Here is a 27,402-nt window from a genome sequence, read left to right on the forward strand (position 1 = left end):
TTTATACCATAATCCAACATGTCAACAGGTGAGCGCCAAACCAGACACTCGAGGGCAGTATACTAACGCAGCACGAACACAGGTGATTTAACATTACAACCCCCCTCTGATGGGATTTCATCCCTAACCTTCTCTCCTGATTCAACAAGGTTACTGGTGTCCAGTTGGGATGGTGTAAGTCAGCTATCGGATACCGTTTGATTCTAAGCTGATAACCGTGATATAGACGATACAACTACATCACCTTGTCGCCCCTCCTCAACCTCCTGTAATGTAAGTGTCTCCATACCGATGCAACTCCAAACGTAATTCTCATATTTCTGTTCCTTTATAGCTTCTCCCATCCAGCAGCAGTCCTCACAGCTGCATTTGGTTCATCTCCAACAATAGCGTTCTCCGGTGGATTGGATAAGAGAGTAAGGCAGTAAGTAGCCGATTTGAACCAATAAGACAGAGTACACAGCTAAGCGATATTGTGTTTTCAAACAGGTGGGATTTCGAGTCAGGACAATGTAGAGTTTTGGGTAAACATGATGATGCTATCTCAAGTCTGGTCTGGTGTCCTGAGTTCAGTAAGCTTATATGATCGTAGGTTGTTATACTAGAAATTCAAAACTGATATTACGTTCTCTAGACGTTTTAATAACAACATCATGGGATTCAACGTTGAAAGTTTGGGACCCGTCAGTCGTTTATAACGCTTTCTGGAAATAGCGATAATTGCTGATATCTCTACATCCTCTACAGATCCGCTGAAACACCATTGCGATCTACTCAAAATCTACCTGCACGAGCTTACAACTTATCTTACACTTCTAAATCAGGAAGACTCTTAGTCTCAATGGCACATAGACATGTATACGTCTATGAGGTTTCACAACTTGCTGCCGCAGATGGTGAAGTCACACCTCAACAGCGGGAAAGTGCTTTGAAATTCTTGACTAGAAGTGTTGCTACTATGATTGATGGTAAAGGTATGTACCGTTAACATACCATGAACCCTATAAAATGAATAGTCTACAGTCCAGCTAATCAACGGGTCCTCTTTCTGCAGGTTGGGCATCTGGTTCAATCGAAGGTAGAATAGCAGTAGAATACTTTGACCCTGAGGATCAAGGTTCAAAATATGCCTTCAGAGCTCACAGACAACAAATCGACGGTGCAGATTGCGTTTACCCAATCAATGCTTTAGCTTATCATCCAGTGTAAGTTCATGTCAGTTTCGCTCGATTGGGTTGAAAGGAAGATGCTCATGTAGTTTGGTATGAAATAGACATAACACATTCGCATCAGGTGGATCAGATGGTTGTATTTCAATATGGGATCACAATGCTAAGAAGAGAATGAAGTTATACTCGAAATATCCTACTTCAATCTCTGCATTGGCTTTCTCGCCTGATGGAAGTAAATTAGCTATCGGGGCAAGTTACGAACATGATAATTCCCTCAGCAAGCCTGAAGATCAAGGTAGAGTTATGGTTCTAATCAAAGACACTGTAATGGAGGACTGCAAAGTGAGTAACGCAGTTTCTGGGAATTCTGATGACGCTGACCCTCATGACTATATCAGCCAAAAACAAAATAATTAGAGAGATGATATGATTGAATGCATATTATACCAGTCTACCCTTTCGCATCACACTATGACCAATCTCCCCAGTCACCGTCCCCACCTCCGCCACCACTCCCATCACCCCCGAACCAACCTCCATCGTTTTGCTGCTGAGACCAAGGATCTTGCATGACTTCGTTTTCACCCCAGCCCTGTTCTTCCTGATACCCTTCCATACCTTCATCGCTTGGCGGATATTGCTCAGGATCCTGTCGACCGGCTTGTGAAGGTTGTCTTCCGTATATTTGCTCGTCTTCCGTCATACCCGCCCCTGCTGCTCCTGCTGCTGCACCGGCGGCGGCACCGCCATCAGTCGGTTGGACATCGGATGGACGACCTCGGGAAGCCTCCATACCCCCATCGCCTCCTCCCCAGAACATAAAAGGGAATCCCATACCACTAACAAGAGATCAGCTTGAGTGTGGTGGCATGGAAAAAGAAGGACTTACCCGCTACCAGAATGTCGAGAAAAGTAGTCAAAGTCGACTAAGATGGTTATTTATCAGCTATAATCAGGAATGATTGGTAAAGGAGATGACTCACTTGACACGGCGGTAGCTAATGTCTGTTTGCGCGAAGATCAACATCAGCTTAGCGAATTTTAGGTGCAGCTCACCGTACTTACCATAGCTCTTTGATCCAAACTGAGCCCTCCTTCTTTGCCTTCAGGCAAGATCAATGATTGTCCTTGTACATTGATGTTGGATCCAGGTGGGAGTTCAAGCTCAGTTCCAGCAGCATCAAACCGAATCACATATTGTCCTGCTTCTTTGTCAGCTCAAGACGTTTTTAGGAGTGCGAAATAATTTACCTGTATCAGTGAACAATTCTCTTCCAATACCTCGGAAATTTCTGTTGATTGAAGCAACGAGACCTAAAACCTGGTGTCAGCATCTTCACACCTCTGGAGCATCTGTAAACATACGATCGTCTCTATCTTTGAGCCAGAAATCCCACGCCAAGAAACCACTATCTACTTTCGCGAATTGCTTAAAAGTATCTTGTTCTCGCCTGTCATATTTCGTTAGCATAATTACTTGTCTTGTATACCGAGATCTACTTACGTTTGAAACAGGTTGTATCTTCTTCTCCAAGGATGCCATTGTCTTTCAAGATTTTTCAGATCAGCTTGAAGCGCTTGAAGATGATTGCGTTAATTCTGACCTACTGTTGCGCCTCCCCAACGAGATGCCCCTCTGCTCCTTCTTGCGCGTGCACGAATATACGAGAGTTGATGAAAGCGAACGGACGCCGAATCTGCGGCAAATGACATTTAAGCAGAAGAACCTTTACAAACAGATTGAAAGTCCAGCTTACCCATAAAACAGGTTTCCCATATCTGTCCATAATGATAGCTCTGAATGGTCGATGCGTTCGCAAAGCTTGTCGAGAAATGGTTGATATGAAGGATTGTTCTTCTTCTGCCAAACTGAATGATACGTTAGAACCAGTCGAAGAGTGCAACATTGGTACAACTTACAATCCTACATGCTGTCCGTCAGGTGAATGTATCGCATATCGATTGGCTTGTTCGAACTACCACCATGACTATCAGATTGTTTTTACACTATTTGAAGTGGACACTCACACCCATAAAGACATTCAACATTTCTAGCTGTCTGACGATGACCAGACTTTCGTGTCCCAATATATCCCTCGCAGCATGATTGTCTTGCAGTATACCTTGAGGATCAGGCGGGATATATACAGGTCTAGAAGGGACAGGAGGTTGTACAGAAGATGGGTCATATTGATCGAAATCGTATTGCGGATATGGTCCAGCTTGTTGCTGTGGTTGAGCTGGATCTACAGGTTGTGAGGGTTCTGATGGCAGAAGCGGTCTTCTACGAGGCCTTATATGTCCTCTTGGTACTACAAGGTAGTCAGCTACGTGTATTCAACCTATAGCACAGCTGAATCACTTACAACGGTCATCTTGTCGTAATAGGGGGAGAGCAGTCGCTATGGTTCGATATCTGGGAGTTAGTATTTGGCGGCTTGAGCCAGCCAAAGCAGCTTGTACCGCTGTACGCGGAAGCATGGCGATCTATGATATCTGTACTAGGTTATAATGTATATAGGAAGAACATTGATGAAGAAGAGAAGATGACTGCTATCTTATTGGCACTATAAACATTCGACTTGACCTTGCCGAGGATATGACGTCCTTCGATAATTCTCTGGTAATTACGTTTGTAACGTTTTGGTGGCAAATTTCCGAAAGTGGAGGTCGTCCACATCTACTATCTGAATAATCTGACGCAGCAGAAGAAGTTCAGTAGTGCAAGGTAATGCATGCAAGTGATGTTATGAGTATACAAGACATCTATTGACCAGCTCTCTTTCTCCTGGCGGCAGCTACACGTCTTTGCTTTTCAGCTTCTCGAGGACTTAATTCTCGAGCCGACGTTGATGCAGCGTATTGAGGGGTTGATGGAGATGGTGCGGCGGAAGAGGTGGGAGATGAGGAAGACTTCTCTCTGATTCTCTCTACAGACTGTACCTGTTGTGAGTAGGGTCTGTTTCTGGCTATTAAAGCTTGTTCTTGACGTGTTTGCGCGTCTCTTTCAGCTGCCATCTCGGTTGCCTTTGCGTAATTTCCAGTTACGAAATCTCTAGCAGCCTTGATTGTATCTAACCAATTAGGATTTTTGAATTCTTTCTGTCCGGGTGGAGCTTCGATCTTAGGTGGAGTAGGGATACCAAGTATGTTTTTAACTACTTGTTGTCGGAGAATAATGGATTGGAGAAGTGTGAAACCGGTTGAGAATGTCCAATAGAATAGAATGGCCTGGAAGCATATCATGGGTCAGCTTAAACAAGATACAGTCTAGACAGTCGTGAGAAGGACTTGCCGCTGGGAAAAAGGATACTATAGGTAAAGATGCAAATGTGGTCATTTGAATGAAATTTTTTATGTGGGCAGTTCTTTCTGGTGATTGGGATTTTTGAGCGGTATTCATGCCATCTGCACCGTACTATACAGATTATTAGTGAGGGATACAGCGTGTATTCTGAGAAAGAATGACTTACTTTGAATACCAAGTTGGTGAATAACAACGATGTGAGGGGAAGAATGTAATAAGGGTCTGCCACAGTAAGATCTGTCACCCATCCAAGACCGCCCTCTTTCAATTGTGGTAACGGTAAATTTGCTAAGCCTCTAACAATGTTGAAGAATGTCAAGAAGATAGGTAGTTGGATAGCAGGAAGAATCAATGCTCTGAGTGGATTAACGTTGTGATCCTTCATCAATTGTCTCATAGCTTGACCTAAAAGGGCTTGAGCGTGAACGTCTTTCTTGGCTTTTGCTTCTTGTGCTCTTTCCATTAAACCTTGTATTTGAGGGTTGACAGCTGCTAATCGTACATTATGTTTCTGACCAGAAACGAGAATAGGGGAAAGGGCAAGTCGGATAGCAACGGTGATGGAAGCGATAGTTGCCCACCTACGTACGTTTCAGCTATGACCTAGCCAAACAAATACAGTTTACTCACCATGGTAATCCTGTTGTCGTGTGCAATCCTACAATAGCATCGGTGAACCATCCAGATATACTAAAGAAGCCGTGTTCATATCCCATCAATTTCAAGTCTGACACTTGCATAGCAGCATGAACAGCTTCAGGCGAGTTCAACACTTCTTCTAAAGGTTTTCCAGAATTCAATATCAAATCGGCAAGGGTTGGTGTTACCCCATCTGCCGGTGGTTGAGGTAATAATGAGGGATCTACGGGTGAAGTGCTGAATGGTTCGGCAGGTATTGAGCTTGATGTGACGTGTTCGACAGGAGATGTAGTGGTTAAGTCGGGATGATATTCCGAAATTATAGGTTCAGGGGGTGTGACTGGGGAGACTGGAGGTGCGGGAGCTGTAATCGAAGTTGAAGCTGAGGGCTCTTCGGCAACACTCGTCGAAGGTGTAGATGGTCGCCATGGTGTCCAAGAAAGGTTTCTGGTGGAAGCTGCGAATGGTAAAGCAGCTAGAGCACTTGGTACAGCCGGTCGTTTCCCAGGAGCGATAGGTGATGGCTAATCAAAAGATCAGTTGCGTCTTAGTGCAAAAAGTATAATTGCTTACCCGAACCGAAGCATACGATAATTGTCTGACGGCCGAGATTTGAGGACTGAAGGTAGACTGTGGCCTAGCGACCTTTCGTAATGCTGATCTTGATAACATGTTGGCAGTGTCCCTTTCCGTCTGGTCAAGCCTGCGATAAGTTGCAAATGAAACCTGGCACAAGCCTTTGAGTATTGACAAATAACTTGTTTTTACTTGTACACGATAAAATCTTGAAATCTCGACTAAAAAACCAAGAACGAGAGATGTTAAAAGTGGAGGAATGGGAAACAAGGTGCCACAGCTTAGATTACCCCGTATAATTCCGATATACAAGTATAACAACGCATTCCTAATTGGCTCTATACATCATCAGGCGGCGACAGCCTATAACCATAAACTCATATAACAATATTCAGCATTTACCTTTTACCATGGTCATTTTCGACATTTACTATACACAACAGTCTTTAGTTCATCTATCCATCTTACCTTGTATCACTAAGATCAACTGTATAGTCACATCGGAATAGGACCAGGATTAGGATCACAAAAATGGCTACTGCTCTCTTACCAGGTTTACGAAGTGGTGAGCAGATCTTATGAAATCTATCACGAAATGGCAATGCTGATTTGAGATCGATCTAGGCGTTTTTGCCAAAGCTTCTTCATCCACCATTCGACCAGCATTTGCGATCGGTTAGTATCACTTGAATCGGATGATTGGACGGTAGAATCGGAAATTGACGTGATTTCCTCTAGCTCGACCGATCTCAAATACTGCTATTGCCCTCCGACCCCACACTCCAACATCATCAATAAATACCGCCGATTCATCTCCTTCAACTACCATGCCAGCTACTGCTATAGCACAAAGGGGAAGTAATCAGTTGAGTTTGGAAACGCCTAGAAACGGTGCCGGTGAGTGGACATCCATTCAGTGGTGGTCATTTGGGAGATGCACAATCGTTAGGATACGATGTACGGACGATTCGGTGCTGATCAAGGTTTTATCAATAGAATATGTACTTTCAACACTTGATAAAGTCGTCAACTGGGCCAGACAAGGTTCCATGTGGCCTATGACTTTCGGTCTTGCATGTTGTGCTGTAGAAATGATGTAAGTTGAGATTATCGGTGTGGTCAACGCGTTGTGCTTATATATCCGATATAGGCACATGGCTGCTGCTCGATATGATCAAGATCGATTAGGTGTTGTGTTCCGAGCTTCACCTCGTCAAAGTGATATCATGATTGTTGCCGGTACTTTGACCAACAAAATGGCACCTGCATTGCGAAAGGGTCAGTCCATTCCCTAATGCTGGATGTATTTTATGCTAACATCCATGTATCATTAGTATATGATCAAATGCCTGAACCACGATGGGTTATTTCTATGGGTTCATGTGCCAACGGTGGTGGTTACTATCACTATTCGTACTCAGTTGTACGAGGGTGTGACAGAATTGTCCCAGTAGATATTTACGTACCTGGATGGTAAGTTCACAAATTTATCATTCTAGCTCAACGTTACTGACTTTACTTTACATAGTCCACCTACAGCTGAAGCTTTACTCTATGGTATGCTTCAATTACAACGAAAGATGCGAAGAAACAGACAAGGTGTACGATGGTACCGAAAGTAAGGTGACAATGGAGGTAGTTCGCACGGAGAGGGAAGGTCCGAGTTTCCCGGTCTTCTAGTTATGATAGTTTGAATTTTTATTTTTCCATTATTTTCATCTCATGTACTTCTCGCATAGATGGAGAGTGTATTATGCATCATATATGACATTATTACGCTTTGAGCTTGCATGCACAAGGTCATATCAGTTACCCGCTGTAATCAGGAAACATGATAAAGAGGTATATGATGTGGCAAACCAACTTTTTTTGTCGCGTGCCTGGAAGATGGAGGTTTGAGTAACTGGTTGAATTTCGTTACATGGTTGCAACATGATTTCTGATTTTATCTTTGCTCTGTTTTGGCGTTTTCCTTTTCATCATTATCGTCATATCGTCATCATACTTCGACTGTTTTGCCCTTGCCGTTGATAGAAGGCTGCTTACTCAATTTATATATCATTTACATAAAATATCATACCGCCGTAACGGCTAGCACCAGTATCGAAAACAGAAATCAACCAAAACCACATCGCCGCTATGGCGTCTTCTCAATCACCTCATCTCACTAATATCCCTCAAGCGGTACGAATCGCTGCTGGTATAGATCCTAATGCTAATGCTGAGCTCAAACAACAAGCAATAGATTACCTCACAAAGGTAAAGGAACTCTGTCAGGAGACCTGGCAGGTGAGCACAAGTATCCTCCATTGATGGCTCGTGTGAGCAAAGGAAAATCGTGGAATCAGCTGACAAAAACTGACCCCCATACATGTAGGACTGTTTGGCGCTCTACCTTCAAGGTGCAGGTGCTCCTGGACCTTCTAATCCTGGTAAAGATGGGAAGCAAAAGCTGGAAACTGATTTGAGAATGTTCTGTCAGCAAGTGGTGGATACGGTCTTAACTCAACGGTGAGTTTAGTATGAACAGGAAGAGGCTGATATTGTAGATCCGGTGAAATGACTCCAGAATCTCAGCAAGCCATGTATACTGCTATCATGGATCTCGTACAAACTGAATACGTGCATGGTCCTTGCGAAGGTGGTCAAGCCTGTAAGTTTAGCGACTAATAACAAGAAGCAAGCTTACGACAGCTCAGTTCTTCGGAACAAGCTCGCTTTTACCTTAGCTCATCTATTCCTCAACGTCTACCCGAACACAATACCGACTTTCCTTCACCCGCTTATCGCTCTTCTCACGCCGTCAGATCCCTCTCCTTCATCTTCTACCAATTTCCACCCTACACTCCTTGCCCTTCGAGTTCTGACCGAAATAGCGCAAGAAGTGCATGATACTACGCTTAGAAGCGCCAGGAAGTATTCCAAAGATAGGCAGGAAAGGGATGGCGTTGTGAGAGATGTTATCAGATCTAGTGGAGATGAACGTTTAGCCGTTAATGGGATGTTGGGGTTATTAGAAAAAGGCTTGGATATGCTGGATCGAGGTGGAGAGGGGAAATGGTTAGAAGTGGTAGAAGCAACTTTGAAAACTATGGTGACCTGGACTCGTAAGGTGGTTCCATCCAAGTTTTTGCTATCTGAGCTGACAAGGATATAGCTTGGGTGGATCTCGGGGTTAGTCTCAGTCCTACATCACTTGCTCTATATCATCGTATTCTTCGGTCACGCCATATATCCCTTCGAACTGCCACTGCCAACATCATACGGTCCTTCGCTGCAAAGGGTGTTCAAGATCCTCAAGCGAGGTTGGAGGTTCTGAAGGTACTTGACATCGTCTCGCTTGTTGATCCTTTAGAGGTGGAAACAAGGGGTGTGAAGGACAACGAGGAGGTTGTAGCTTTCCGAGCTGCTGTGGGTGGTGTTCTAGCGACATTTGGTACTGAGCTAGTAGCTCTCTCTGAAAACGTGAGTTAACTCATTGAAGACGCAAAGCTAATAATCGACAGAACGAGATACCCGAACCATTGCGAAACGAGGCGGAGAACATGATGAATGCCGCTCTTCCACTACTACTCCGATTCTTGAGTGATCGCCAATACGAAGTTCCTATCTCTGTGGCTCCTTTCGCTTCAGATCTTCTGAAAGTGGTGAGTCTAACTTAAATAACCACATCACTGCTAACAGAAACGCAGTACAAACGTATCTACAAACCACCACTTGCCCCTCCGCCTGTGAAAGCAAGTCAACCTCAACCTCCCGCACCTAGTCCACCTCCGCCTCTTACTCCTCAACGCCGAGAATTTTTAGCTTCCATGTTGGATATACTCATCAGACAGCTTGCTTGGCCAGAGGATGCAGAATGGGAAGCCCCTGGGAATGAGGACGACTCGGATGATGAGATGGCTTTGTTCCGTACATTCAGAGTGGTGAGTTGAACAATGCGGAAAGGAATGCCAATGCTAATGACTTTGTAGCATTGCCGTTCCTACATCGAGTCCATTGCACAGATAGAAAAAGCGTTACATACGGAAGTAGTCGCTCGAATTGTGGTAGCTACCTTGGATGCCTTTCAATCTGGTGGTCCGGCAGCTGTACCTTGGCAACAAGCTGAATTGGCTCTGCACTTGGTGTACACCTTTGGAGAATTGTCGAAAAGTGAGTTGAACCTATCGTGACTGTCGCTGATATTTAGACAATACTCGGGCTGGATTCTACGATCTTCCACCTGATGTAGCTACAAAAGCTGCGAGAGATAAGACCTTCCGCGCAAACGCTAACATGAGTTCAGCGATGTCAAGTGGTCGTACAACACCAACTGGCGAAATGGCCGATGCCGATGTCAACTATGGAAATGCAAAAGACAACTTTGATTACGATCAGTATCCTCTCTCACCTCTTGGAGAGTTGCTCAAGCGTTGTATGGCTTCTGGTATATCTACCTACCCTCATGCTTCAGTGACTCTGCAGTATTTCGAGATTTCTGTCAGATATGTTGAATTTTGGAGGTATAAACCGGAAGCCGTCCCACCAATGTTCGAGGCGATTTTGGATGCCAGGTGAGTAGGCCGTGGGCGAAGGGCTATCAATTATTGACCGATTTGCAGAGGTGTTCATCACTCCGACGAAGGTGTCCGACGTCGATGTTTCTATCTTTTCCAAAAATTGTGCAAAGATTGCAGAAGTCCGGCTGTTGATGCGATGGTCGCGCCTATCTTGGAGAGTATCAAGGTGAGTGATGGTAGGCTATATACTAGAGCTGACTTTGTAGGATTTGCTCGTTATCAATGCCGACGTGCCTGCACCGGACTCGCCTGACGAAGATCCTCTCATCAAGGCTACAACAGGGAAGACTTATGCGGCCGATCAATTGTACCTATTTGAGGGTGCAGGGTTCCTTGTCTATTTCACCAAAACCGACGCCGGCAAGCAGATCTCGCTCTTGGAAGCGATAGCGGGACCTTTGATGAGTGGTATGGCTTCTGGAGTGGAAAGATACAGAGCGGATCCGACCGATATACAAGCTGTCCTCCAGGTCCACCATCATCTGTTAGCTCTTGGTCATTTCGCCAAGGGTTTCCCAACTGTTTCAGATACTCAAGTGGAAACGCTTCCTTATACTCCGCCTTTCAAGCAAATGACAGAAGCGTTGTTGCAAGCTTTGGATGCGGTAAAATCACAACGAGTTGTCAGAGATGCAGTAAGTTTAGCGACTAATGAGGGTGGTTTGTTGCTAACCATGACTTAGGCCCGTTTCGCTTTTGCTCAATTCGTCAATGCGATTGGGACCACAGTTGCCGAGCTTGTGCCGAGGTTCGTGTCTGTTGTCGTGACAGAATACGAACCATCCGAGTTGGTCGACTTTATGCTTTTCCTGGGATTGTTGATGCACCGTCTCAAGGTGGGTAATCCATATAAATCTGATTATCTCGCTTACACATCTTGCAGAAAAACACGTTTGAAACCATGGATATGCTGCTCCTTCCCCTTCTATCCCGCATCTTTGCTATTCTCCAACAACCTATCACTGGTACCGATGAAGCTCAGACCCACGCTCGACTTAAAGACGCCTACCTCACTTTCTTCACCGCTCTCATGAACGCTAATCTCGATGGCGTTTTCATTACCGAACGAAACAAGCCAGAATTCGAAAACGTTCTCACCACGCTTCTAGGCTTGACTCAAGATTGCTCAGATCCAGGCTCTCAACGATTTGCTTTCGGTTTCTTCGCTCGAAGTGTTATCGCTTGGGGGACCTCACCTGAAGCTGCTGCACAACCATCAGTCTTCGCCGACAGTGCATTGTCTGCCATGAGCAAAGCCGTTGCCAATGGGTCAGCTGCAGCGACCAACCAACATTCCATTGCTAAGGAGGATAGGGCGAAACAAGCTTTACCTGGTTACGAAAATTTCATCTACCAAAGATTGTTACCTGCATGTTTTGAGGTACCAGCAAGGAAGGAGTTTAACATCCGAGGAAGTACCCTAGTAGGTTGTTTGGAATCTGAGTGTTGTAAAACCCCCGCTAACATTTTCGTAGACCCTGTTCGAGATGGCAGGCCTCGTCCGAAGTACCGCCCAAGCAAGAGGTCAAGAAGCTATCGATTTTTTGCTCAGTGACCTCCTTCCTCGATTGGGATGCCCTCCAGATATTGCCAATCAATTCGTTAATAGTTTGAAAACATTACAAGCTAAAGACTTTAGAAAAACATATACCGAATTTGTCAAAGCTATGAGAGGTTAGACTTAGATCATAATGCCTGTAACGAAACGCATGCTGTTTATTCATTTGCATATATTATACATTTCATATTCCTGTATATAACCTCTTTTACCCGTTATCCTGCTAAATCCTTCGAGAAACCTACAACATGCATCACACGATCAATGTGTATACGTCTTAAGTTGCAAGATATGACTTACGTTTATCCACCGATTGGCCCAGCGCCGCCAACTTCTTCCTTCTTAGGTTCTTCACCAATCTTCTTTGTTTCTTTGATCTCTTGACCGCTGACATTCTCTTTAGCTGAGTCACCTGAACCTTTCTTTCCGCCTGCATTTCCTACATTGCCTTGAGCGACTTCTGGATCTGTTGTTCCGGTTCTTTTACCTGGACCTTTACCTTGACCTTCTGGGTGAGGATCGGGTGTTGATGAGGGAAGAGGAGTGTGGTTGTCTGCTTTTTCGTCTTGTGGATCCCCGTAACCTGCTGTAGTTCGTCTGAGAGGGGTTGTAGTAAATGGTCGTGCAATGACACGAGCAGTCATTGGTCGGACAGGTCGTAAAGCGAGTCGGAATGGCATTGTGCTGGAGCGACGATGTCAGCTAGATAACAACAGTATTCTATGTACTTACTTGTCTTGATGGTATCTCAGTTGATTATCCAGGAAGAGGGAAAAGATGTATTTCAGTGGACTATGCTGTTTCGTTTATATACATCAACGAAAGTCACTAGACCGGTTATGTGGGGTTATGACGATATGGTGACGATTAGTATCAGATCGGCGATCGGGATGTTCACCTTACGTTAGATCTCTTGAGTTTCCGCTGGAATCACGACGCGTCTTGAGATACGAAATGGAGGTGGTTATCGAGCTTCTACGAGTGAGTGAGATACCACCACTTGCCAAAATTGTAGAGACCAGCCTACTGTTGCTACTGTTGATTGGAAGCCACCAAGGTTTGAGTATTTTCTCGTGGAGGCGCAACGCTAAATTCGGTGTTTCCTTCTGTAAAAGAAACCTTTTGGTTATGAATCTTTCGAAATCGCAAAGGCTTTTTCCTGGGTATCGGTGAGCTGAGGCTAGCAGAGTTCCAAAATCTACATCTGAATTAGCCTCTGAACAACCCTTTCTACACTGCTAAGAGTACGAGATGTTGTTCGACTGTCAGGTGGACCCAGAACCTTGATTCGTCTGAGGCAGTCTCTATTGCTGTGTGGAGCTGTTGCAGTGCTTTCGCATCTACCGAAGGGAAGACCAGCGAACCAGAACACAGTGTAAAACTTATAGCATTATATCTGCAATAATCAACAGAAAATTATTCTTACGGCGGTAAATGCTGAAAAGGACTGTGTATGAGGTGAAAATTAGCGCTCATGTAACTCTCTGCAAGTGAGTGGGGGAGCAGCTACGGGGCTGCGAGGCTCATGCTATATGGCGATATCGGCTCTGTGAGCTTCCTGAGATGATAATGTCACGATATGCTCGAGCAGACGCAGATGCGGTCTGCCCAGGAGGTGCAAGATTCTATCCGCCGGATCCAATATGAGTCTGCTCATATACAGTTCCTGCGAACTAATTTGTCATCCCATGATAAACAAGTACAACTTTGCAGTCTGGCCGTGAAGCAAGATGCTATCGGCTACCTGGGGGAGACACTTTGCCGTTATTGAGATTTCTCTCTGTCACATAATCTCGAGGTATTTACATCTTGGTGAGCTTATAGCGCGAAGCATGCAGCCGAGACGATGTCAGCAGCTTATTGCCAACCCAATTTGTCATGCTGATGGAGATGCCTGGTCATTCTGTGGGATCATCAGCAACGTTGCGGTATCCCATCATCGGATTACTACTGCTGATCCAGATCTGTTGGTGAAGGAAAATATTCAAGCCAGTCACAAATGGCAGGGAGATCGATAAAACCAGAGCTCACGATGCCAGCTTTGTTTCCAGTATGGTGGAGGTAATTAGGGCGTTCCTGAATGAAAGAGATTTCGGAAAATGACGCACAGTGAGAATCCTCGATGTATAGTTCTAATCAGATAAGAAACACCACCAGTACTTTTTCATTTTCATTCACCCAAACAGTCAAAATGAGAAGCCGGATCCCACCTCTAAGCCTGAGAGCTCAAGCCTTGATACAGCCGGCTTCCTCGAGTTTACGACTGAAGCTGATCTCCACATCAACCCGTCTTCAATCTCTACCACCGATCTCGGCTAGATCGGCGCGACTGACAAGGGCTACCGGTGGGCTTAGATCGATCTCAAGCAATACAAGGAGAGAAGAAGATGTCAGCGCGGCGCAAGTCCCAGCACCTACAGACCTACTGGAGCTGTATCGAGGGCTAGTAGCTACAGGAAGATTGAAGTGGGATGATGAGCAAGTCCGATGTGTTATGAAGGTATGCCATCTGAGAGTGTTTCGTGAAGTATGCTGACTTTTATCGCAGCTTCGACAACTTCTTACTACGCTAGAAGATTATTCACCTCCAATTGATCTTGTAGCTAGACTCACTCCTTCCGCTCCGTTCATTGCTCAGGATGTTCAACGGAAATCAAGTTGGATCAAAGGGAAAGAGAAGGCTGGGGAATACCTTGGTATCGAAATAGATTCCGGAGATGAAGAGAGAAAACTGGTCAAGGTTTTGAGTGGTGAAGAAGAACTGGCCAATCTTACTACTCCTAAAGGTATACTGCTTACTGGTCCACCGGGTGAGTGCTTACGGTATTAAGCATAGCTAAGGCTATAGGTACCGGCAAATCACTCTTGCTATCCCTCTTTTTCCAGCTCTTGCCTTTACCCAAGCGAAGGGTCCATTATCATGCCTTCACGTTATCTTTATATAGGCAGGTGTTTTTAGAGCTAGAAAGAAGGAAAAATGCGCCTTCCGAAGTAGAAGAGATGATGAGGAAGACTGAAAATATGGAGCTGGCAGGTAAAAAAGGTTGGAAAGCGGTTTTTGCAGGTGGCAGATGGAACGAGGAAGGGAATGAAAGGGTCTGGGCAAAGGAAGAGGGAATGGCTTTTAACAGTGAGTACAGTAGTTCAAGACGTTGCTAATGATGACATAGTTGCGAGGAATATGATATTGGATTATCACGTGCTTTAGTGGGTTATTTCTGGCTAAAATGATGCTACCGCTAAGTGTTCAAAACAGCTTTGACGAGTTCCAGCTGGTCGACGCTTCTTCTGCCGCTCTTATCCGAGATGTGTTATCGTGGTATTGGCGGTTAGGTGGTGTCGTGGTGGCGTGTTCGAACCGAGTTCCCGAAGATCTATATCATCATGGTGTTCAGCGCGATAGGATGATTGGGTTTTTGGACGCTTTGAAAAGCAGGTGTGAACTGGTTCAAGTTGATGGTGGGAGAGACTGGCGGGCTAGAGCGGATGAGGAGGCGGAGCAAAAGGTTGCAAGGTGGTATGATCAGGGCGATGTGAGCTTTGAGACGGCCTGGAGGGAGCAGATCGAGGGGCAAGATGGTAAGTTAGGAGGCATTGGCGAAGCTGATGTATTAGCTGGACCGAAACAGGTATCGGTGTACGGACGAAGGGTTGTAGTACCTGCAGCTGCTGGCAAAACATGCCGCTTCACCTTTGCTGATTTGTGTGAAGAGGTAAGTTGTGTTTTGTGTAATTCCGCTGACCTCGTAGAATTTGGGTCCTGCCGATTATCTAACGCTTGCTTCATCGTATTCCACGTTTTTCATCGATGATGTGCCCATCCTATACCTCAAGCATAAGAACGAAGCTCGTCGATTGATTAATTTGGTTGATGCGTTGTGTGAGTGAAGCTTTGCAATGGTAGTAGCTGATCATGATCACAGATGAATCCCGATGTCAAATACATATAAGGTCACCTGCAACAGCTAGAGATCTTTTCTTCCCGGACGCCTTGGCCTTGGATGAGTCTCAAGTCGATGATATGACTAATGACAGAATTATGGCAGCGGAATCTTTGTCGGAAACAGTATCAGCTCCGTATCGACCCAATACTAGTTTGTATAATACGACAACTGCTGTGAAGAAAGAAAAAGAGAGACAGGAAGAGAAACGCAGCGGAAGCTCTTTCAGCGTGCTTGGTATATGGACAGGAGAGGACGAGAAATTTGCTTATGTACGTATCTTAACTGTACAATTTGAGCTGACATTGTCACAGAAACGAGCTGTCTCGAGGTTGATCGAAATGACCACTTCGCCCACATATATCGTAGAAGAATGGCTGCCTTTGGATTTAGAATCGAGAACATGGGAGAAGTCGAAGAACCAGACAACAGCGCGGTCCACTCAAAGACGTCTGGCGACTGGGTTGGCTTCGTCGGTGGGTTTATCTGATGATCTTGCGGTGGAAGCTGGCTATTCCAGACCCGATAAACTGGATCCTGAAGCAAAAGCTCGAAAGGCGCCGGTGATCAAGGAACAACACATGTGGGGTGTGGTCGATGAGTGGGGCGAAAAGGCTGGGAAATGGGGAAAAGGCGCAAAGGCTTACGGTGAACGCGATAAAAGCAAATAATATGCATCGCTAGTGATATGTACAGTTGAGACTTATTTTTTTGGTCACACCTTAGAGACCTAGCCGCTCATTTTTTCGAAAACACCGCAAGCAGGAACTAAAACTTGTTTAAAACTTTCCCTTTCTACCCATTCTTCCCAGAATTTTCGTACTTTTGGACCAAACTTGTAGCCACCGAGATGAGGGAGTAGGGAGTCGATACCGGTAGCGTCGGGAGCTCCACCGGCGATGGAGACGAGTCGGGTAAGCCAGGAGATGGAGTGTAAGTCGGCGAGGGACTGGGGAGAAGTTAGTGAATAGCCTGTATAGGAAGGAAGAACTTACCACTTGATCACCAAGGGCGTAAGGACCTTTGAAGAGGGTTTCGAGTTTTGCGAATGCTTCTGGGAGAGATTCGGTCCATGTTTTCTTACACACCTCGAAGAACTGCTCTTCCTTATCCTTTCCAGCCTTTCCGTTGTATAATTCCCAGATTTGCTCATTGGATTTAACTTTTTCTTCAAGGAATTTGACCGTTTTTTGTTCCCAAGTTAATGATCCTTCTTTGGGGGCTACAGCTGATTCAGCTACAGCTTGTTTGGCTTCTTGCAAATAACGTTGTAGTGCTTCTCGTCGAAGGGTGAGGGATTGGCCGGGCGGTCGGTTTGCTTTCTTTTTAAGTTCGGCTTCGTCTCGGACCGCGAGCGCGACAAAGTTGGGGTCGACGGTGTAGACGTGGATAAGGTTGATAATCTCGTCTGAAAGCCCCTTGCCTATGACACGTTAGCGGATGTTGAGTTTGGTTTTACTCACCCTCTATGGTTGCGGGGGCTAAGGTAGGGGCGGGTTTATCTTGGTGTTGGATATGGCCAGAGCTGGAATTACGGGCGTGATCGAGGAAATCGCAAATTGACTGTGTTTGGGTCAGCAGCGGTGTAGGGGTATGGGAGCGGTTTGGGGGGAGGACTTACGATGGTATCTCTGAGTGATCGGTATCTGGTATCAACGTTGCTTCCAGTGGTTTCGAGCGTGGGTACGACGAGGGTGGGGATTGTGCCTACACATCAGCGGGTGTTTAGGCAATGAAATACTAACCGTTCAAGTTGATTCTGAGAGATGTGTCAGCTGATATCCGCGGATGAACAAAAGAACTCACTTGAGGTAGGATGGGGCAAAGTTCTGTAGAAAGTGTTAGTTGCTTGCAAGAATCGTGTCCACTTACTTCTCCTTTGGCTATAGAAGTGGTTAGCGAGTGCTCCTGGTTTGTTGTCAAGGTAACTCACTTATATCCACGTATTTGATCACATACTCATCACTCGAATAACCTTTCTCATACAAACATAATTGAGGAACGGTCGACCATACCGAGGTAGGCCAGCTGGATTGAGTTTACGTCAGGCAGAGTCTAACGCCTATTGACTCACGAGTAGAGGATAGCCTTGGGTAGAGTTTCGTGGTCAGTGGTCATCTTGAGTCGTGCAATGTGGATTAGTGGGAGTATAGAGTGAGTTGTATGAGCAGATGTAAGATAGATGTCGAGTTGAGGGTTAGCGTTGTCAGTGTAGTAGGTGTTGAGGTGGCCCCGGAGTTATAACCGCAATATGGTAATCCTACAGTCCAGATTATTCCTTGATTGGGGTATTATTATACAATCATTGCGTCATAGCCATGCACCTAGATCCAGTCGAAAAAGTTACGTAAAATACCCGCTGCTCCGGATATAACTTTAACCGTTACTGATCATCACGGTTCTTTATCATTGCGATGAGGGAGTAGGCATAACCGTAAATCTATGCATACCCCAAAGGAGAGAATTACGCATCAACTTCACAAGTCGAGAGGCAGATCATTGCGATAAAAGAGCAGGTATAATCGTAAATCTACTGTATGTATACCCCAGAAGACGAGAATCCCTCTATCGCAATGTATGATCACTTCTCGGTCACCGCCGAAGAACCGTCACCCGCGTCGGCTTTCACCGCCAGGCACTCCGCCCTCCACCCTTATAGGGGGGATATCGCCTAAGACGTCTCGGTTTAGATACTGGAGACGGAGATGTGATGCAGTTCCGATATCTCGAGCCATCTGGATGTCTAGAGAGCGTTAGGTGATTTTATACAATATTATGCACAGAATATGGTTATATGTGCGACGAGGGCAGTAAGAGGTATGAGCATACAAACCTGGAAGGGCATAAATGGAATTGCGAAAATCGACGCTTACGAGATGAAAGTGGTGGCAAAACAAAATGAGACAAATCACGAAGTAACAATCTACAAGGTATTCATCAGTACAGCATTTTGACAATGATACATGGACCGCATAGAACCTGTGTCATCTGGAGTATTCATAACCTTGAATTTCGACACTTTTGCTCTTATGAACCGGTCGGGATGTTCATATAGGCTGCACAAGTGTAGAAGAAATCTTCCATAGACCTAACGCATAGTGTCACAGCACTGAATCGTAACCGGCCAATTCAGGTGGAACCCAGACACACTGGTACTCACATTAACCACTAGGCAAAAGGTAGCAATTACTCGAAGCTCGACAACTGTTTCTAGAACCGGTTTTATAGGCATGTCGACAAGTTTGGTGCTGAAGTCCGGTTCACAACCGTGATACATAGCTGGAATCAAAGTCTCAATGAGTGTATTTGCAAAATGACAGTATACAGTGCTCGCTCTAGATATACTTTATCAAGTCAGAACAGTAAACCGATAGATACTACAAGGTCGGATTTTCACTACAGAAAACCGTGCTTTATAAGTTTAACGAACCTCAGCTCTCCCTGAAGCATAAACCCTGCCTGAAGAACCTCTATTACGTTCTGCTTAGCTCGTTAGGCCATGTACACGGTTTCTTGATTCAATGCCGTGACTATAAACCTTTATCTATCTATCACTGTCGTGGTGTGTGAGGGCGACAGTGACCAACATGTACTGTACACTCTGTAGTCGACTTACACTGTCAATTGTTCTCCATCTTGTGATGTACCTTTGCCTCTGTGATCTTGCGATCCCATATATCCATTCCGTACAGTGCCTTTCAACCGATAGCTGCTCGCTTGGTCCCAAAATTATATTATTCTCTGGCCTTTCAAAATACTTAGACACAATGCAGATAGTCGACGCCAGAGAACCAACCGGAATTGGGTTTCACAACGGTGCTAGCCCTACGTTTGAGGAGGCAACATCAGAACAACATGATACTACCTGATTCTTGATGCTGCAAGAGACACTGACGAATGACCTCTCGGTCTGTTTACATGCGTGAACGGACTTGTTAGAGAACTGATGCAACTTCTACACCGATAAACTTGGCTGAGGCGATAATTCAGTGAGGAGTCTGAGCGCAATGATTGTTATTCATCAATCCAAATCACTTGCAAAGGTAGCCTTTTGGTGGCCCCAGTATCTAAACCGAGACGTCTTAGGCGGTATCCCCCCCTATAGGAGTGGAGGTGAGGATGCCTGGCGGCAGGCGCCGATGGCGTGCGTTGGCGGTCAAGTAATCGCTTCGACATCGGGATAATAGCGGTGGTCAATTTGGATTTTTCGATTTTTCGTCTCGTCACGTTTCGTCTCGAAAAAAATAAATTTCCTCTTTGGGTAATAATTGATCGAAAAATCGAGATCACCAAATTCGTGTTCTCGATTTGAATGCACTTTTTATATGCATGTCTCGATGGCAACCAAGACACCTAGAGCTAAGCAAAAGCTACAGGAATGTTCAGCTTGTAGATCTGCATCCAACGGTACCATTTATATGCATCTAGATGCGTTGCTCATTTGTGTATGCAGCTCGGAAGACAAGAGGTAAATAGGGCAAAAATCACAAGATTTATTAGAAAATTATTGTATTTGAAACAGTGCGGCGGAATCAAAATTTGCCACGTTTTCTAATAAATTTCTAATTGAGAAGGGGAATTGCAATCTCAATTACGAGTTTTCGATTATTTGATATTGACCACGGCTAATGCCCAGCTCGGAAACGCGTCATATCTCCGCGCCCAGTATCTATCCTGCCTATAATAGTGGAGGGCACAGTGGCGGTGGGTGCCGGTGCCACGATGACACGTGTTTGGCACGGTGGGATTTGTTCGGCTAAATGCGACATCAACTAAAACCCATGCGGTAAAGGCAAATTTAAGCTTAAGCATGTCATTGCGCCATTACATGTATAAATTCACTTTTCATTGAATTAACTCGGTACCGATTGACTCGACAAAAACCTTCATGTTTATACTCGAGATCGTCAATAGTGGAAACCATAGACGTAGACAGCTAGGCGTGATTCTGTACCACGCAACATTGGTCCCGCTCATCTTCGTTGTGCGCCATCAAACTCAAAATCAAGAAAAGAAAGCATAAAGGCAATTGTGCAGCAAGACAAGTACGACATCAATTTTGTCTAATCTTTTCGGCTCACTCTTATTGCCAATTAGCATGTCTCAGCTCATACCCATCCTCAGTACCGCATTCGTGCCCCTTGTATCTCTAACCTCCCTGACAATCTACCTATCCACACACCCGAGATCTCCGGCTCGACACCTGCTCAAAAAGCCTATTGCTCTGCCAACCCACCAAGATGAAGGTCTAGATGGACGATCTGATAACATAGAAAAGGACCCGTTCAGCATCGATGATCCATTAGTATGTGAGGATGGTATTCCGGTGGAACCTGAAAAGTTTTGGAGTTCCATGCACAAGCGGAAGATTGGAGTTTTGGTCCTTATGATACCGCCAATAATCTGCAACATCTTACTCTTGGTCTTCACCATTCTTGCGAATAACCCCAATCATGATGAGAAAACCCGATCGGTCCTTCTTCCAGCGCTCTTGCTTCCTTCTCAAATCGTCACCTTATACCTAACATCCTGTCATCTTGCTCAAGTAGACACCCACGCTCACTGGGCAACGACCATCCACCTTTCGATCGACATTTTTGTCCAATTCGTAGTCTTAGCATTCCTCGCTTTGCTACCTTCTACCCCGTTCCCGTCCGCTCCGATTGGTTTAGTCACTTCTTTTAGCCGATTCGATTTATTCACGTCACCAAGATTCACTCCCGTATCAATCCTCAAAACCATCTTACCAGTGCTCTACGTTTTCCCGCTACTCACGGTCCTCTCCATCCGACGAGGTCCCCCCCTTTACCTACCCCTCAATGCTATCTATCCGGCGAAGATTACAGAAGCAGTCCCTCCTGGAACCGCCTCCCTGGATCCGGCCAAACCAAACGTCAGTGAAGAGGTACAAGCTACAGTGCCGGAATGGCTTCTGTTTGGCTACGCAACACCGGTCATCCAAAAAGGCTATGTGTCGGAAAGTCTGGATGTCTGGGATCTTCCAATTCTCCCAAAAGGTTTACGTGAGTAAAATCTCACGATAACAACTCAAATTAACCCTCACACAGGTGCCATGTTCCAGTATCGACTAATGCGGGGGATATATGGCAACTCGAAAACTCGGCTTGGACGTAAAGAAGGCTACAACCTGCTATGGAAAGTCGCAAAGGCCAACTCTGCTCTGCTCTGGGCTCGTAAGTCGCCGTGGCTGTGCTTCAATAGTCACTGACCACAATCACTAGAGACTTCGCTTGCGACTGCTACTGCTTTTGGATACTACATACCCCACTATATCATGCTGAAATTCGTGCAATATCTCGAAAATGACCCCTCACGTTCGTCTCCCGCTTGGGGGTGGCTTCTTTGCTTCGGGCTGTTCCTATCCAACGCCATCATGTTTGTTGCGACCGGTGTCACTTGGTCGATCAGTTCAACATATCTTCAAGGTAGAATCAAGCTTCAACTAAACACCCTCCTTTTCAGTAAAACATTACGGAAGAAAGACATAGCCGCCGCTGGAGACGACAAAGGGATTGTCGGTGATGTCAAGGCAGAAGCAGCCAAATCTCAAAAGAAGAAATCAGAGGGAGAGGACGACTTTGAGGACGAAGAGGCCGTCAGCTCCAAAACCCAAATCATGGTGGGTTTTGTGTCTCCTTCAAACGGTCGTTGCTGATCAACAGTTTAGACTTTGTTCACTGTCGACGTCGACCGAGTCACCGATTTTGTATTCCATCGTAAGTCGCCTGGCTGTTGTGGCTATACACGCGCTCACCTCGATGATAGTATTTGCGGTCGTGGATTCTCCCTTGGAGCTCATTGTGTGAGTTTCCAATCTTAGCACCCCGCAGTCACTAACTGAACTTCCCCAGCGCGAGTGTATTCGTCTTCAAACTTTTAGGAATTTCCGCAATGTATGGACTCTTAACGGCAATACGTAAGTCCCAACACACCATATAAATACTAACTTTCGATCCAGTCTCCCTTCCGCTCAACCACTTTGCTTCAAAGGTGGTTGTCAAAGCGCAAGAAAACTTGATGAAAACCCGGGATCAGCGAACCGCCTTGATGAATGAGATCCTTCAAGGGATCCGGATGCTGAAATTCATGGCCTGGGAAAGATCATTCGAAACCAAAATCAAGTCAATCAGAAAAAACGAGTTGTCTTGGCAGGCTCGTAACTATCAAATCGAGGTTGCATTCAACTGTGAGTGGGCCGAAATCAAGGCGAATTGTAGCTAACCAGGTCACAGGTATCTGGGCTCTGACACCTGTGCTTGTCACTGTCGTGTCTTTCTTGGTGAGTCTCAAGCAGCACTTACTCTACTGACCTGCAGCATTTTACGCTAGTCCGGGGACAACGACTCACACCATCAACCGCCTTCACGTCAATCGCTGTTTTTGCTGAGCTAAGATATGCCCTCAACGCGTTGCCAGAAACATTCATCCAAGCCTTACAAGGTAAGTCATCTTGAAAGCCATATAAGCTGACGTATCATAGGATTTGTCTCATGCCGCCGTATCGAGAAATATCTATCTCTAGCCGAAGTCGAGCCTATAGAAGAGAATGATGGTACCGGGGATATCATTCTAAACTCCGCCACGTACACTTGGCCTCGGGATGATTCCGCATTGCCTGCCAACCAAACACCCACCACCCCTAAGGATTCCTTCACCCTCGCAAACCTTTCCTTGCGCTTTCCCCACGGAAAGCTTTCCCTTATTTGCGGTCGACTAGGTAAGTCCCCTGCGAAACACTCGAAATAAGCTTAAGATTACCACCTCGTAGGTTCTGGAAAATCCCTTCTACTCGCCGGATTACTAGGCGAGGCGGACCTTCTCAACGGACAGGTCATTTGTCCAAGATCATCTCCCGACTCAATGAAAGACGCTGAACTCAAGGTGTCAAAAGAAAACTGGGTAGTCCCAAACATGGTCGGATACGTTCCACAACAAGCCTGGTTACAAAATGCGTCTATAAAAGACAATATCATCTTCTCTTCCCCTTGGGACCCCTACAGGTATGAGCAGGTCATCCAGGCATGTTCCTTGACCACAGATTTGGAAATTCTTGAAGACGGAGATCAAACGTATGTTGCGCAATCTTCCGCTCGATTCTGCGCTGACATCCACAAAGTGAGATAGGTGAAAAAGGGTTGAATTTGAGTGGCGGTCAAAAGGCTAGAGGTGGGTATTTATCTTGACAACCGAAGAAGCGCTGACACAACACAGTCTCGCTCGCCCGAGCTGTATATAGTCGTGCTGGTGTATTGCTCCTCGATGACGGTAAGTCATATCTCACGCCGACTCCGCTGACATCACTTACAGTGTTGAGTGCTGTGGATGCACATACTGCTCATGCCCTGATGGCAAACTGCTTGCAAGGGCAAATATTGGAAGGCAGAACTGTTCTCTTAGTATCCCACCATACTGCTTTGGTATCACCTGGGGCAGCTTATATCGTTGCCTTGGAAAATGTAAGTTGACACACACGCGTTTCCCCGCTGACAAAGTATCAGGGCGATGTCAAGTTTTCCGGCACTCGAGACGATTTTGTATCATTGGGCTTGATGGCCAAGCTGGATGAGGAGGATATCAAGGCAAAACCAACCACAGGCGAAACCAAAGAAGAAGAACTTGTGGAAGACAATGCCGTTAAACCTGCTCATAAAAGTGTCATCAGTTTAAGTGGAGCTGTTGACTCAGAAACCAGTTCTTTGGCGCCAGAAGATGAGACCACTCTTGTAAACTCAACTGCGGACCTAAAAACCAAGGCACCAAGAAAGCTTATAGAAGATGAGAAGCGAGCACGAGGAAGAATAGCTTGGGTTGTCTGGAAAACTTATTTCGGGGTAAGCCAACTGCGCAATTGATTGAACATACGCTGATTTTGTTGTAGGCATTGGGTGGACCTATTTGGTGTGCGTTTCAAAACCTTGGTATCGATTGCATGCTGAATTTCGTTGCAGGGATTCTGTTCGGCATTGGATTACTTTTGGCTATGCTGGTTCCCGTCGCCGAGAAGGGCTGGCTTGAGTAAGTCCCGTCACCTACAGCTTTGCCTAACTAACAGCCGAACCTAGATATTGGACCGGATCTACTTCATCGCAATCCCAAAGAGGTCATACTGTTCAATATTTCGTTTTCGGTTACGCCGCGGTGAGTAATCTGACATCGAGCGCAAGTATTTGCTGACCAAATTTCAGATTTCCATCGCGGGCGTCTTCGCTGAGAATGTACAATACGCCATGATCTACTGGGGCTCCCTCAACGCCAGTCAAAGACTGCATGATGGTGCGTCACAAGTACCGACTTTTATTTTTGCTAACGCCATTCTAGCCATGCTCGAATCGGTTCTGTTCTCGACATTACGATTCCACGATACAACCAGTCGAGGCAGACTATTAAACCGATTTGGAAAAGATATAGAGGGCTTGGACTCGAGTACTGCGGATAACTGTAAGTCCTCGACGATGTGAAAGTTTGCTTACGATCATTCAGTCGTCCGCAGTGTATCCTACGGCTTGAGTGTAGCAGTGACTCTCGTTTCCATCACTTACGTTGGAGGGCTGCCATTCATCATTGCCGGGGGGTGAGTCCTTTCACTCATCGACTGGGCTCATTACTAATCGCTACTTGCAGTATTATCTTGATCGTCTACTATCAAGCTGGATCCATCTATGGCCATACCTCACGAGATATGAGACGGCTTGATTCGGTCACCCGATCTCCTCTCTATTCGCTTTTCGGTGAGACCGTCTCTGGTGTGGCTGTCTTGAGAGCTTTTGGTGCCAGTAAGTTCTTCTTTTTTGCCAACCAGTCCGAAGCTGACAATTACCAGGTACCATCGCGCTCAAACATATGATGAGATTGGCGGATACAAATATCCTAGCTTTCGCATGGTCTTGGTAAGTGATTGCCGCTTGTGTCTGTCCCACGTCAATCTGACGATATGATCTAGGACCGTGAATCGATGGCTCTCAGGTGGGTACTCTGTTCTTGCTCCTGGTTGCTATTGCTGACAAAATCCCCAGCTCGATTCAATCTGCTCTCAGCGGTGATGGTCGGACTTACCGCCGTGGCAATTCTGATCGCTCCAGGGGTTGATGCTGCAATGGCAGGTTTTGCCATGACATTTGCCGGTACTATCGGACACAATCTCTTGTTCGTTGTCCGTCGATTCGTACAACTTGAACAAAGTATGGTCGCTATAGAACGATTGAAAGAGTGAGTGCTATGGGAAGCCGCACGAAGCTAACTTCGATCAGGTTTACCGACTTGCAGCGTGAAGCTCCAGAACATGTAGAACCCAGACCACGAGCGTCCTGGCCAGAAGCGGGAGCCATCAGTGTAGAAAACTTGATCATCCGATACGCAGTGAGTGAAGCACCTTATCTACATCCCGTCATATCGCTAAACCCTTATAGCCCGATCTTCCCAACGTGCTTCATAGTATCAGTTTCTACGTCGCTCCGAGGGAAAAGATCGGTATCGTAGGTGCAACTGGATGTGGAAAATCAACACTCGCTTTGAGTTTCTTCCGATTTGTCGAAGCAACAGAAGGTCAAATCACCATCGATGATGTTGATATCTCAAAGATCGGCTTGACCGATTTGCGAAGTCGAGTCACCATCATACCTCAAGATCCCACCATTCTTTCTGGTACTCTTAGATCCACTCTGGATGTGTTTGACGAATATGACGATGCTGAGATCTACGCAGCTTTACGACGAGTCCACCTCATCAAAGACAACGAAGAGTTAACAGAGGGAAATGAAGAAACGGATGGAGAGTCAAGGAATAAGAACGTGTTTAGGGATCTCTCCAATCCCGTCAGGTGAGTCGAGGCAATGATTTGTCAGTGTATCGCTAACGTCACGTAGTGAGGGTGGAGATAATTTCTCGAGTGGAGAGAAACAACTTATTTGGTAAGCTCACAACGACCTTTCATCCCAGATGAAAGCTGACTTTCCCCGTAGTATGGCTCGAGCGATCCTCAAGCGGAATAAAGTGCTCTTCATGGACGAGGCTACCGCCTCAATCGATTGTAAGTGGTGCGGTATTTTGTAAGATGAAGACCGGTCTGACCTTGCATCACAGATGAGACAGATGAACTCAGTAAGTGGATGTGCTTGTGCCTAGCTCCGCAAAACTGACCACTACAAACGCAGTATCCAAAACTATTCGGGAAGAGTTCTCTGATTCTACTATTTTGACGATTGCCCACCGAATACACACTATTGTGAGTCACCACAGTCTATTCCAAGTGGTTTGCCAACTAACTATCACCAATCCAGATCGACTTTGATAAAGTTTTAGGTAAGTCTTCGTAACTCGCTTTACACACTCCCGCTGACATTTCGATAGTCATGGAACAAGGTAGGATCGCTGAATTTGCTAGTCCTGCCGAGTTGTTGAGAGATCACAAGTCCAAGTTCTACTCAGTAAGTTGCCCCGCATGGCTTTGGATGTCGCTGACGCGTTACATATCTAGTTATGCAAAGCAACAGGACGGACCGAGTTCAAAAATCTCAAGACTTTGGCGATTGAAGCTGAAAGAAAGAAAAGACAATCTTAGAGTAATGATTTTCGGATGCTTTGCTTGTGGCATGTACAAAGGGATAATGTTCATGCGTATTACAGATAA

General features: G+C 45.7%; 10 protein-coding genes across 10 annotated transcripts; 6 read left to right on the forward strand and 4 right to left on the reverse strand.

The window, feature by feature from the left end:
- Positions 1–18: 18 nt before the first annotated feature.
- On the forward strand, positions 19–1,589 carry L201_007750 (uncharacterized protein; the record flags this gene model as incomplete). Its single annotated transcript, XM_066223456.1, has 9 exons — positions 19–28; positions 83–174; positions 227–273; positions 335–424; positions 490–572; positions 635–683; positions 748–974; positions 1,055–1,205; positions 1,274–1,589. 9 exons carry the CDS (start codon positions 19–21, stop codon positions 1,587–1,589), a joined length of 1,065 nt encoding a protein of 354 aa, XP_066079553.1.
- A 52-nt stretch (positions 1,590–1,641) lies between these two features.
- Positions 1,642–3,653, reverse strand: L201_007751 (uncharacterized protein; the record flags this gene model as incomplete). The annotated part of the gene is made up of 12 exons (XM_066223457.1): positions 1,642–2,011; positions 2,062–2,098; positions 2,156–2,177; positions 2,238–2,374; positions 2,424–2,486; positions 2,538–2,623; positions 2,677–2,718; positions 2,781–2,869; positions 2,930–3,041; positions 3,093–3,148; positions 3,201–3,484; positions 3,539–3,653. 12 exons carry the CDS (start codon positions 3,651–3,653, stop codon positions 1,642–1,644), a joined length of 1,413 nt encoding a protein of 470 aa, XP_066079554.1.
- Positions 3,654–3,938: 285 nt separating this feature from the next.
- L201_007752 (uncharacterized protein) lies at positions 3,939–5,790 on the reverse strand (the record flags this gene model as incomplete). The annotated part of the gene is made up of 5 exons (XM_066223458.1): positions 3,939–4,403; positions 4,468–4,590; positions 4,646–5,060; positions 5,110–5,642; positions 5,692–5,790. The coding sequence occupies 5 exons, from the start codon at positions 5,788–5,790 to the stop codon at positions 3,939–3,941; spliced, it is 1,635 nt and encodes a 544-aa protein (XP_066079555.1).
- Positions 5,791–6,225: 435 nt separating this feature from the next.
- On the forward strand, positions 6,226–7,316 carry L201_007753 (NADH dehydrogenase [ubiquinone] iron-sulfur protein 7, mitochondrial; the record flags this gene model as incomplete). The annotated part of the gene is made up of 7 exons (XM_066223459.1): positions 6,226–6,259; positions 6,319–6,369; positions 6,433–6,591; positions 6,691–6,790; positions 6,845–6,972; positions 7,029–7,167; positions 7,223–7,316. The coding sequence occupies 7 exons, from the start codon at positions 6,226–6,228 to the stop codon at positions 7,314–7,316; spliced, it is 705 nt and encodes a 234-aa protein (XP_066079556.1).
- Positions 7,317–7,833: 517 nt separating this feature from the next.
- L201_007754 (exportin-T) lies at positions 7,834–8,209 on the forward strand (the record flags this gene model as incomplete). The annotated part of the gene is made up of 2 exons (XM_066223460.1): positions 7,834–7,983; positions 8,072–8,209. 2 exons carry the CDS (start codon positions 7,834–7,836, stop codon positions 8,207–8,209), a joined length of 288 nt encoding a protein of 95 aa, XP_066079557.1.
- Positions 8,210–8,277: 68 nt separating this feature from the next.
- L201_007755 (uncharacterized protein) lies at positions 8,278–11,935 on the forward strand (the record flags this gene model as incomplete). Its single annotated transcript, XM_066223461.1, has 12 exons — positions 8,278–8,347; positions 8,394–8,801; positions 8,852–9,159; positions 9,201–9,341; positions 9,387–9,620; positions 9,669–9,849; positions 9,929–10,250; positions 10,299–10,422; positions 10,529–10,891; positions 10,940–11,092; positions 11,140–11,679; positions 11,732–11,935. 12 exons carry the CDS (start codon positions 8,278–8,280, stop codon positions 11,933–11,935), a joined length of 3,048 nt encoding a protein of 1,015 aa, XP_066079558.1.
- A 181-nt stretch (positions 11,936–12,116) lies between these two features.
- L201_007756 (uncharacterized protein) lies at positions 12,117–12,494 on the reverse strand (the record flags this gene model as incomplete). The annotated part of the gene is made up of 1 exon (XM_066223462.1): positions 12,117–12,494. The coding sequence occupies one exon, from the start codon at positions 12,492–12,494 to the stop codon at positions 12,117–12,119; it is 378 nt and encodes a 125-aa protein (XP_066079559.1).
- Positions 12,495–14,005: 1,511 nt separating this feature from the next.
- Positions 14,006–16,426, forward strand: L201_007757 (uncharacterized protein; the record flags this gene model as incomplete). The annotated part of the gene is made up of 7 exons (XM_066223463.1): positions 14,006–14,314; positions 14,363–14,624; positions 14,985–15,021; positions 15,071–15,347; positions 15,565–15,694; positions 15,738–16,027; positions 16,070–16,426. The coding sequence occupies 7 exons, from the start codon at positions 14,006–14,008 to the stop codon at positions 16,424–16,426; spliced, it is 1,662 nt and encodes a 553-aa protein (XP_066079560.1).
- Positions 16,427–16,485: 59 nt separating this feature from the next.
- L201_007758 (uncharacterized protein) lies at positions 16,486–17,873 on the reverse strand (the record flags this gene model as incomplete). Its single annotated transcript, XM_066223464.1, has 6 exons — positions 16,486–16,704; positions 16,751–17,163; positions 17,219–17,318; positions 17,377–17,462; positions 17,689–17,783; positions 17,830–17,873. The coding sequence occupies 6 exons, from the start codon at positions 17,871–17,873 to the stop codon at positions 16,486–16,488; spliced, it is 957 nt and encodes a 318-aa protein (XP_066079561.1).
- A 2,980-nt stretch (positions 17,874–20,853) lies between these two features.
- On the forward strand, positions 20,854–27,333 carry L201_007759 (uncharacterized protein; the record flags this gene model as incomplete). Its single annotated transcript, XM_066223465.1, has 34 exons — positions 20,854–21,778; positions 21,824–21,949; positions 21,998–22,395; positions 22,444–22,492; positions 22,542–22,578; positions 22,628–22,692; positions 22,735–22,962; positions 23,009–23,055; positions 23,193–23,216; positions 23,469–23,493; positions 23,545–23,845; positions 23,893–23,942; positions 23,988–24,041; positions 24,084–24,232; positions 24,275–24,607; positions 24,655–24,676; positions 24,725–24,791; positions 24,839–24,914; positions 24,962–25,049; positions 25,095–25,214; positions 25,257–25,347; positions 25,398–25,549; positions 25,597–25,663; positions 25,717–25,739; positions 25,790–25,926; positions 26,040–26,132; positions 26,183–26,592; positions 26,639–26,683; positions 26,735–26,802; positions 26,856–26,873; positions 26,927–26,997; positions 27,053–27,074; positions 27,123–27,199; positions 27,250–27,333. The coding sequence occupies 34 exons, from the start codon at positions 20,854–20,856 to the stop codon at positions 27,331–27,333; spliced, it is 4,542 nt and encodes a 1,513-aa protein (XP_066079562.1).
- Between the last annotated feature and the right edge of the window lie 69 nt (positions 27,334–27,402).

The sequence above is a fragment of the Kwoniella dendrophila genome, chromosome 11, assembly GCF_036810415.1.
Source record: "Kwoniella dendrophila CBS 6074 chromosome 11, complete sequence".
NCBI lineage: Eukaryota > Fungi > Basidiomycota > Tremellomycetes > Tremellales > Cryptococcaceae > Kwoniella > Kwoniella dendrophila.